Below are 11,798 nucleotides of genomic sequence, written 5' to 3' on the forward strand. Positions count from 1 at the left end.
CATAACCGTAATGGACTGTTGATTATCAATTTTAAGAGCTTACTTAGGGTTTTTTAAATGCCATCGGTGTTTAACGAGCCAGCTATTCCACATCTATGAAGAATGCACGCATCTTATGGGCATTCTCTGAAGAATACCTCTGTGTGTTAAACATGAAATTACAAAAAATTTATTCACTATCTGGTGGTGAATAGAACGATATCCTTATATTCATACCAGTAGCGCAGTGAATAAAAAATTAAAACATGCATTCATTCACAAAAGCATCAAGCAGTGTATATATGTTTAGCATATATATATATATATGTATATGTGTGTGTATGCATTAAGAGTGGTACGAATTGAATTTGATGCGGATTGTTAGAAAGCAATTAGCCGAAAGCAAATCCGAACGGACTGTGCATGCTGTAAGTATTTTGATGAAAATGGGAAACGAAATGAGGGTGTATGTGCGCACAATATTTCCGAGTATAAGAAATAAATTATTTACTTGTAACGTTTGAGTTGTATATATGTTCTATCATGCGTCGCGCGAATGAATTTTCTTCTTTTTGTACTCGCCATGATTCTAATGCCACTGAAATAATATATTATCGTCAATGCCGAAAAGATGAACAAATTTAGGGTTGCATGCATATATGTGCAATTTTCCATTACATGCTGGCATCAATTTTACTAAAGACAAGAGAACGATTCAATTCACAGCAATCAAAAATGTGGACTGCATAATACTGCCTCTATCGATTCTACGTGCTTTCTCCTATATTTCACAAATTATTTTCATACGAATACATTTCGATTTGACAATAGCGGACATTTTATTTACACTTTTCCGAACTACTACAATGTACAATGAAATTATTTACAGCAACTTAACTTTTAGTAACACTTCAACTCTTCTGTTTTCTTTCATTACTTTCTTAAGCCTATTATTACAGAGAATATCGTTTTCTACAAAATTATTTAGTTTTCGAGCGCAATTTAACTTCCGTAAGATATACAAATGGCGAATTTATTATTAGAATTTGCCTCAAGATAATTCCTGGCAGCTCATAGCTGAAGCTTCTTGGGTAAATTAAACGAAATTTGGGAGACAGCTTGTGCACAGAAGTGTTAAATAGTCCTGATCAATAACGATATGATCGGAAATTTCGTTCACTTTTCCTTTTTTTTTTTTAAAGGAAAAGTGATTGCATTTCCTCACAGCATTGCCGCAACATATTTTGTATGCGAAGGTCTATTTGATTCAAAGTAATAATTTTTGTTTGGTGCTCTGTTGAAAGCAGTACACAAGGGTGGTACAGGGTATATTATATATATACATACCGATCGATTCAGAATCATAATCTGAATTGATTTAAGCCTATGCGTCCATCTCAAGTCTGTCTATGTAAATTTTTGTTGAAGCTACAGGCCGCAATTTTTGAGTTGTTCTTTAAAACTTGGTATCCTGACGTGTTTAGGCCCAAGGATGAAAACTATTGATAATGTTTTCGATTGGACCAATTTTCCGATCACTTCCCGAATGAAGGCTCATTTTGAAAACTCGTTGTATATAAATTAATGTAGGATATTTTAGAGTGTTTAGCGGCGATCCATGGCCCACCATAGTGTTTTTACCTGCGTTATATTCACTCAACAAAGCCTACTTTTGCACGTTGAAACAAGCGAAGGCGATAGAATGCATAGCGGCAAGAAGGTATGAATTTGTACAACACCCTGCATAGTAAAGTGCAATCGGACATTATAACTATTGAACTATGCGAAACTTAAATATTTGTTCAAAAGGTAATCTAAATTTATTTATTTATTTATTAACCATATATTTTATAAATATTTGGATTGAATATGTCTCTACTGTGCTCTCTTTGTTATAGATGCTATGTAGATCCCATAGAATCCGTCGAAAATCGCTTCCTTTCCTTTCTCCTTAGGAATTAAGGTTTGAGACCTGCTTGACTTTTGTTATCCTTGCCGTCTCTTGAGAAAGGTTTATTTGTCTTTGGTGTGTCCTTTTTAATCAAGTTAAGTTTTCAGTCAGTACTATCGATTCACCCACATTACTTGGTGAGATAAGCTTTAATGTCACGAACCATTCTTCTAGGAACTTTATTTTCACGACACTTAGTCAATGCAGAAATAATAACGAGCTCTTCAATTTGATTTTTATGGGAACGATGTCAGTACGTTTGGCATGTATGACTTTTTCAGCTGCCTTCAAATCGTTCGTCTTAATTAGCAAAAGTACTAATTCAATGACTTCACTATAATCTTTGATCGAGACCTCTGCTAATTTGGAAAATATTGCAGGACCCGACGGATTTTAGGTAGTTCAGTTTGTCATTGGTTATGACTGATGCTACTAGAGATATTTGGATGGGATGACCATAGTTTCGAAGATAAGAAGAAATCGATAGTGATTCATCAAGCTTAAATTGGAGTCGTTTGTTGGGTTTGTTCTTCTTTTTATCAATGGCAGGGTCCAGAATTAAAACGCAGAACGAGATAAGTTTTGGGGAGTGAACTCCGCTCTTATTTACTTACGCAAAATATGCTCCCGAAACCGGAGTTAATGTAGACTTTTATAAAAATTAGCAGCCAACTGGGTGCGAATAATTCGAGACTGAGAGATAAGCTTTTAAGCTAAACTATTATTCCTTCTTTTCAATTGCTTTTAAATGAGTAGGGGATAATATGAAAGGAAAAAAGAATGAAGATACCTCGGAAAAGCGGAATTGGACCGCGATGGATAGTAATATGTGTAAAAAGTGTACCTTTTACATGCTTGTCAATCGCAAATGTGGATCACAGGACTTCTCATTTCGCATCTAAACGAGAAAATTAATTTTCGTTCACGCAGAATAGTCCATCGAATTATTTGGATAAGACTTGCTGATCAACACCGTTAAATTAGATTTTACAATTATGATTATGAAAATTTGCAAACAATACTTTAGAACAATTGCACCTGCCCGTTCGCCATTCTTTTCAACCTTTTTATGTAAAGTTGAAATATTATATTTTACAAAACTTCGGCTTTTATAATTCGCTACTTTCACCCGCTGGCCAAAAAATTACTAATAACAACATGAGTTACAAGCAATTACATAAAATACATTACAGACAAAATTGCTTACTTAAAGCAGCCTCGAGATTGGCGGAAAGGGAATCTTGAAAGATGTGGAAGCTTTAGTAGAGTAAATGAATTTGTATATTTATTGATAATGTGTATGAAAAGAAGTGTACATCGCTGCATGTCGATTTTTGCAAAAGTTCCGCGAGCCAAAGCGGCTTTTCAATAAATTTAAAATTGATGCGAGTGATGGTTAAAGGGAACGTACACACGTTCTGTGATCCCTTCGCTCATTAGGTCCGAGCTGGGGTCTGGAGGCTATCAATAATGGGTGAGTAACAAATTTTTACCTTAGCGTTGGCCAGTGCACCTTTCCAGTTGCTGTATCACAGATGGTAAAAAAAGATGGCCGAAAAATTTTGCGAGGAATAAGTTTGGTGCGGTATCAGTGCCAACACAAAGGAGTGGTACTATAGAAAACCAAAATAGCTATCAAACTTCATTTTTCAAAGGAAAATAAAGTAAAATGAATGGCTATAGAAAGATTGCAAAATGCTTTTACGAGATATATGTAAGTACTTATGTAACAATTATCATTTAGATATATTATATTTAACGTAATCTATGTAGGATGGCGTAGGTGAATATTAAAGAAAAAGAGCCTAGAGCGGAGTTCATGCAACAGCGGCCAGGACTAGGGACAGATGCGCTTCCTAACTGTGTTCAAGGGAAGCAAGGAGCAAGCGATCTTTGGCAAGAACTTACAAAAACATTGAACGCCTTAGGTCCTCCTGTAAAAGAACTCATACAATGCAGAAAGGTGAGAGTGTGTACAGTAAAAGCCCCTTATTCGCGGGGGATATGTTCCATAAAAATGCCGCGAATACGGAATGGTAATTTAAATGGGATTGTAGAGGATACGTCCCTAGGTGACAAAATAAAAAAAAAAAAACCGTGAATACGGAATGGTAATTTATATGGGATTATAGGGGATACGTTCCTAGGTGAAAAAATAAAAAAAATCAATTTAATTGAAGTTTTTGAACATTTTGATCAATTATCTTAAGGCTTAGGCAATGGTTTGAAGAGCTTTGTAAGTTTCTCTTGCTTGGCAGTTTTTAAAAGCTGCTTCAATTCAGACTGATACACGCAGCAATCGCATTAGCAATTTGCCTATTAAAAATGAGACTTGGTTCCATAGACCGATCAATGTTCATAAAGAAATCGCCAAGCTCATTTGCCATTCTTAAACCTTCACTAAGACTTTTCAAATTACATGTCATGTTTCCAGTGCTTGTTGAAGCCTCTTCTTCAATGGGCTGTGAATTTAACATTTCCTCCAAGTTGGTTTCAGTCAAATCTTCATCTTGCGATTCAAGCAATTCCTGAATGTCACTTGATTCTATCTGTTCGAACCCATCTCGTCCTATGCCATTCGCGATTTTGGCTATGTTTGGAGTCAAAGTTTCAACTTGCACAGATTCTTCGTCATTTTCCCCAGTCAGAGCAGGCCACAGTTTTTTCCAGCATTACTTCAATGTGTGTGGCTTCAGTTCTTCCAATGATTTTTTTATGTTTACGATGCATTTTACTACGTCAAATTTCTTCCTGCATTCCATACCATTCATATCAGGATTACATTCCATATTATCCAATATGACTTTGAAGGTTCGTCTAATGTAATAGAGCTTAAAGGCGCATAGGTTGAAGCAAAGCTGTCGTGCTGGGAGATAAAAATATCACTTTTATGTTTGGATGCATAGTTTCAAGTTCGCGAGGATGACCTGCTGCATTGTCCAAAACTAGAAGTGCTTTAAAGTCAAAATTCAATTTTTTTAAATAACTTTAATATTCAGAAACAAAACAATTCCGTAACCTGTCACAAAAAAACCGTAAATAAAGAAATTTATAGCCGCGAATATGGGAATTGGTCGCATTTTTTTCATCCGCGAATAGTGAAACTGCGAATAAAGGCAGCGCGAATAAAGAGCTTTCACTGTATATTCATATTCTCTTAATTTTGTTTACTTATCTTCTTTTTGCAGGCTTATGCTGAATAATATGAAGTAATCTTATATATTTACTTATATATATTACATACTTACTTCCTTCAGTTTATATTCTACTTACTAGAGTTTGTTTTATACTTTTTTCTTTAATAAATCTCAATTTTTTGGCCAATTTTCTTCTCAAATTTTATGTTTCGTTTGTTTATTTATTTGCTTTTCTTCCTCTTCTTTGCGTTATTTTGTCATACATTGCTTTGCAAATATTCGCTTATAAATGCAACGCACGAGAAGCACAACTTATTCGAAAGCAATAGATTGCCATCAAGCCAAAACGCGATCGTAGCGTTGTAGTCTTTCGTACGATAGCTCCATAACAAGAATCGTAAAGCCCTGACTTAGTGCGTACGATAACACAATTTTTTAATTGCTGTTGCGTGAACTGCAATGCCTCAATCGTGTGTTTGACGCACGATTTTTCACACAAATTTATCTCCTTGTTCTAATTACCATGTCCGCTTATCAGGTCACAGGTGTATCTAACATAAAAATAATTTTCCAAAAAAATGTCACTTATACAAATTACTTCATGCACACATATTAACGGACCTTGAAAAAATTGAACATTGTCCTTACTTTTAGCACTCTATCATTTAATAAGACCAATGTTTTGAAATAAATTAGAATTTATTTTTTATTCAAATAATTAAAAAAAAATGATTTTCTCTTTTTAAATAATTAAAAACTATGTACAGTATCAATTACTACATTTCAGTAAAAATACATATATGTAATTGTCACCGTATGAAGAAGTATGGACATTCCGTTTGGACACCCTACTCCTTTTATTAAAAAAGACTAATTTATTAAATTTAGTCATTTAGATTAGTTAGTTCTGAATAACGTGCGATTTCACGACCTTCTTTGTTCTTAAAGAATGCAAAAATGAACTCGGAGCAATAAATAAGTGTAATTGAAAAAACGTAGACTGTTTTCTTGTTAACAGTGGCGTTTGATAAATCAAAAATTTTTAATAACTGCATTTAAGAAACTTTAACTAAGATTTAAAAAAAATCAGTGGCTCTTCGAAGTTTTTTTTTTTTTTTTTAATTAGAGCACTCTGAAAACGCATTCTCCAGTCTTTTAAAATAAACAAATATTTTCCTTTTCCCATTCTAATTCACTTTTACTTTAAGTCTATCCCAAGGTAATAAAAGGATTTGCTTTTACATTTTAGTTATCGATGAAAATGTTTCAAAAAGATCTTAATGAAGGAAAAATTCGTTTCGTGTGTTATAAAGACGCCCCCCCAATTTATAATTCGGAAATGTAGAGACTACTACATTCTACTTGTATTGATAGACTAATGTATTAATTCAGGTTCATTATTTGAACGTTTGTTACGTACGATTGTTCTAGCGAAATTATATTCGCGTCTATACGCTAAGTCTGACAAGGTTGTAGATCTTGAAAATCTCCTTCCTTACTTTATATTGTCCTCTACTATAGCTATTATACGTGTGAGAGGACTCTACCCATTTCAAAATTTGACGTCAATCTCAGTAGGAATATTTTACGTTAGTTTTTTGTAGTTTGAGACAGGCAATTGTCTAAAGCAGAGGTACTATAATGAGTGAGCAGAGTATTCCATGTTGATGTTTAGTCCTAGGTAATGACGGATGTTAAGTTCTTAAACAATCCATCCTAATTCCAATCAAGACTGTATTCAGTTATCGATAATTACCAAACACACTTGCATGAATTATGATCAAAATACCATCTACTCGAGTTCTGCTCTTAAATGCAACTAAAGTGCAATAATTAAGCAATGATCCTAGAAAATAGGAATGTTAGCCTCACATTTATCATACAAAGGAAACGAAACAAAGCGAGGAGATAAGAAAAAGTCCGTAAATATGTACGTTTAGATTTATCAAAGAGCAAGAGAGATATTTTGGACACAATCGAAGTAGTTAGTAGTTAGAAGGTAGTTAGTTTATCTGCTATGTACGGGGAATCATTTTCTCCAATTTTTTAAGAATTATCTTTAAGTCTCTTTTTTTTTAACAATAAAACATCTCAATTTATAACATACTTTTAGGCAGTTATTTACACATATAAAAACCAAATAGAGAATCCTCGAAAATATATTCATTCATTTTTTTTCTTTTTGCTCTGAAACAATCGTTTTATACAGGATAAGCGGTAAGAGAGGATAGTGAAGAGTACATAGAAGAATCGAACATATACACATATTAATCCATGAAGGGTAATTGAGTAGAAACTTCAGCTGCATTACGTTTTATCGAAAACATTGCAACGCCGCTTGAACATTCCGGAGCACAACCCATCAGTACAAGGAACAAACCATTGTTACCAATACTTTTATAAATTTTTGAAATCCACTTATTCACGTGTTCTAGAGTATTATCCATGCTGGTAGGCAGCAACTGATCGGCAGTTACGTATAAGTTAGTAAGTGTCAAAGCATTTTCTAGGCAAATTTCCCTTGTTTTTCGAACCGCTTCCTTGTTGGACTCTAATTCAAACATTATCACCGACTTGTTGGGATTATTGCCTTGGGCTTTATCAGCTTGTTTCAGAAGTTCTTGGACCGCCTTAGGTAGTGATTTGGCTGTTATGATCGCGGTACGTTTGTCCCGTATGCTTGCATGAGCGAAAAGATTATTCTTGACAGCATCACCACTAGCCGCTCGAATAATATCATGCACGCGTTTCTTTTGTGTGAGAACTTCATCACCAAATTCAACGCTATTAGCAAGTTTCATTTTCACCAATTTTAAACTGGAAATGGAATCTTCGACAGAATCATGGCCACCATCATGTTCTTGTATAGTTTCTTTTAAAAAGGTTAAAGCCAGTTTTTGAAGCTTGGATTTGCGGCGCCGTACTCCACTTATATTGAAGCAAACGCTTGTATCAATAACATAGGGGTGCATCATACGCATTGCATTTAAATCGCAATTTAATGATTGACCGACGAGAATTGCATCGGGCGGTAACAACTCCTGCACTTCTTTATGAACTTCCTTGAGTGTTTTTGTAACACTCTTCATAATTTCTGGTGTAATACCGGAATAGGGTGTTAGATAGTCAATAATTTTGTTGTTTGGTCTTACTAAAGTTTCATACACAGTTTCTAAATTTTCATTTACTATAGAAATACGCGTTAGCTCATTGTAACCTTTCACAGTTCGGCACATTTCACAATCGACGCCAAAGAGAGGGCTGCGATTTGTAACTGGAGTGTACTGAGGCTTTGTAAATACATAAGAGGCGAAATGCTTGCTTAGTTCGCCTCTTAAAGGCATAGGGTAACCTTCGTCTACCATTTGTAGAGCAGACAATAACAGCTTTGTTCTGGGAAATTTGTCATTTGGATGCAAGTCATTGGCTGTTATTTCGACTGGGGCATTGGCGACTGGAAAAATATTCTTGATTAACAATGTAGGATCCTTGTTAAGTTCCAGTGCTGCCTCCAAAGAGCCGTGTTTTTCAATAAGTTGCTCAGCCTGAACACAAGTTAAGGGAACTTGAGCCAATTCTTCTATTATAGAACCTTCTTTGCATGGTGGCATTATAACCTCTAGGCGGGTCTCAAAAACTTTCTTTGTTTCCTCAAATTTGTTTTCGTTAGAGAGATAATGATACAAAGAGAGACCTTCTAGGGTTAATACCACTGTATGGGATAACTGTTTAGATTTTTCAAAACAGCACCAACGTTCCGGCGAACACGGTGAATGTTTACCTAGTAAAGCTAACATTGCTAAGTGTTGAATATCTGTTAAAAATAATGGTGTTCGTTCCTCATCTTCCACAGATAGTAAAGCCTTTTCCCCAAAATCCTTTAATCTAACTGCAGGCATATTTTCTAATTGACGCTTACGCTCTCTAAGCTCCTTTTTTAGTTCTTTATATTCTTTTTCGGATAATTTAATTTGTTTCATGCTGTCTCCATGCGCTCCACACACATCACTGCTCTGACTAATACAAGCTGTATCCTCTGTTACTTTAGGTTTCTTGGTTATTGGCTCTCCATGTGTATACGCATGTACACTATTTGCGACTTTGTTCTTCCCTGTCTTCTTTTTATTATTCATCTGTTTAATGGTAAATATATTAAACAGTTACCTTTGGAAAATTTATTTTTTATTTTTACTACCTTAGTAAATCCATAATCATCCACTTTTGTGCCGAGCTCCTCACTTTCCGCTTTGCTTTCCGGCATTACTACTACCTGACGATCTTTATCGTTTAATTTCACTAAATTGGCCAAAGCAGCAAGTTTCTTTTTTTTTCTTTCGTTTCTTTCTTTTTGTTTCGGTGTCAACGTTTTCATTACTTGCAATCTTTCGAGTTAAAAATAATTATTTGATTTTTATAAGAATTTTTAATTCATATATTTCTGAAAATATATAGTACTCGTCCATGTGTTTCGGATTGTTTCTTTCTCATAATTTTACCAGTGTTGCTTAAGTGTTTAATACACGTATTTACGTTTTGCCGGAATATAAATTTTCTCTTTTAGCCATTGTTTCATTTAACTCGCGTAATCAGAACTGAGACTGGGGAAAAGCCTTTGTAATTAGTAAACTTACAGAGCATTATAAGAACTAAGATCTTTTAAAGTTTGAAAAGAGAGTAAATTTATAGAAAACGTATTTTATTCTCTTAATAAAATTGGATATACGTCATCAATATTGATGCATTTCATTGAAGAATATTCCCCACATAAAAAACAACGCTAATCGAGCCATTCTCCATTGCACACGCGTTTAGTAAAGTGTTTGAATTAATTTACCACGCACAGAGTTGAACTGAAAATCTGAAGGAAGTTTTATTGAAACACGATCCAAGATTTAATAACAGTATTGACCAAAATAGCCTGATTTGATCTGATCAGTATCTCTCGGTCTCTTTCTTTCTCTCTCTCTCTTCATCTCTAAATATATTTACTATAATGAACAAAACACAGATAATAAATTGTTACTGCAAAAAAAAAAACCTACATTTATGGGAAGCTGGACTAAGATCTCCAAAGTTGTCAATTTAAATAGTTTGTTTAATTTTATGAAGCTATGTAGCTTAGCTACGGACCTAACTGATACTACGCCAAAATTAGTGAAAAACTGCTTGCCAACGACTGCATACAAAATATGAGGCGAATTTTCATCAGTGTATTATACCTCTGAATTGACAAATGCCAGCCGAGACAAAATGAGAATGAAACAAGAAACGATAAGAAATGAATTGATTTGAGAAAACTCCTGTGTACATATATTATATATTCTTTTAGATGCTTAGTGCTTTTAAGATTTCAATTTTCGAATTCTTTATATGGCTAAGTTTAAATTAATAATAATAACATATTATCCATAAAATTAAACGCTTAGTCTTGCTTTGACCAATTGTAATCAATCCATACTTTCAGTTAATAATTACATTTTGTTTTAATGTATTTCGATCTTCGGAGTAAAATAAATAAAAACCATAGTCTACTGTTCAAATGTATGGAGCCATTTAAAAAGTTATTCCCTATCTTTTTAATTTATTTTTGATGTTTTATCCAAAGATAGATGGGTACTAATATTGTTTTTCCAATAATAGCGCCAACAAGTAGCGTTCAAATACTTCATAATATATATACGATATATACACACATTGAAACGATTAGGTGTTTAAAGTCTTTTACTCATCTATTTATTTGTGGTTTAACAAATGCTTTAAATAAGAAAGAAAGCTTCAAGTTGTTATAGATTAGTCTGACTTTCCAAAAAAAAATTTCAAAATTGCAATCAACAACTTGCTGTAGTAGGTTGTTACAAAATATAACACATGTAGACACAAGGAGCCGCATTTCCATTTAACAGGCGAAAATGGCGCTTGCCATCGATATACCAAAGCGTCGTAACATGCCACCACACCAAGTTTGAATATACAATAGCATTTCATTTCTAAACTGTAGATCAGACTGTAGATATCACATATGATTAACATTGAGACTTTTGCATTTGAATGGCTAAGTGTCGAAAAAGACGTGGAATTAAAAAGATCACGATATGAGTAGAGTAGGTATGTATTACGACAAAATTTGTTGGAAATCAACTGGTTGTACTGTATTATGATGAAAGAAAGGCTGAAGAGCGCTACCCATCGCACCAGATAATATTGATTGAAGCTAGACGGAAGCTACTGAAATATACGAAAGGAAATCATCGGATAATTGTTTTGGCAACATCACGTCCGGTTCATGTTGCGAAACCAGGCCAGGAGACGTGAAGCGCTGAATTAGAATATCCTACCCTATTGGAGCTTTCTCAATTATCCACTGAGTTCAATAATCATATAAAATCTGCATTTGAAAACCTGAAATAATAACATATAGCGTTAACATAAACAATTTGATAAAATTAATTTTAATATTTTCAGAATGCATAAAAGTAATAACTATTACAATAAGTATGATTAATACGACCAACAATAAGACTAATAATATAAAATTAAAACTAGTTTTGGAAACTTAATTCCAAATTTTAGTAGTGTCGATTTTAAAGCTGAAATAAGAGAAAGATAAGTATTAAGGCCTTTTGAAATTGCAGACGAGAGCTTCTAAGGTCTCCGTGAAAAGGGTAAAACATACGCCAATCAAAATAAAGTATTAATTTATTGAAAATCTCATAGACAATGATAATTGAATT

At 33.9% G+C, this 11,798-nt stretch overlaps 1 protein-coding gene across 1 annotated transcript; it reads right to left on the minus strand.

Annotated features, from left to right (window-relative positions):
• Positions 1 to 7,135: 7,135 nt before the first annotated feature.
• Positions 7,136 to 9,522, minus strand: LOC119632255 (small RNA degrading nuclease 5). Its single transcript, XM_038025068.1, has 2 exons — positions 9,263 to 9,522; positions 7,136 to 9,200 (listed from the first exon to the last, which is right to left on the minus strand). Exons 1-2 carry the CDS (start codon positions 9,437 to 9,439, stop codon positions 7,335 to 7,337), a joined length of 2,043 nt encoding a protein of 680 aa, XP_037880996.1. The 5' UTR covers positions 9,440 to 9,522; the 3' UTR covers positions 7,136 to 7,334.
• Positions 9,523 to 11,798: the final 2,276 nt, after the last annotated feature.

This window comes from Glossina fuscipes, unplaced genomic scaffold (assembly GCF_014805625.2).
Source record: "Glossina fuscipes isolate IAEA_lab_2018 unplaced genomic scaffold, Yale_Gfus_2 1, whole genome shotgun sequence".
NCBI lineage: Eukaryota > Metazoa > Arthropoda > Insecta > Diptera > Glossinidae > Glossina > Glossina fuscipes.

Coding starts and splice junctions, on each gene's coding strand:
- LOC119632255 (XM_038025068.1), bottom strand. CDS start 9,439: ATGAAAACGTTGACACCGAAACAAAAAGAAAGAAACGAAAGAAAAAAA. Junction 9,201..9,262: donor ATGATTATGGATTTACTAAG/GTAGTAAAAATA, acceptor ACCATTAAACAG/ATGAATAATAAAAAGAAGAC.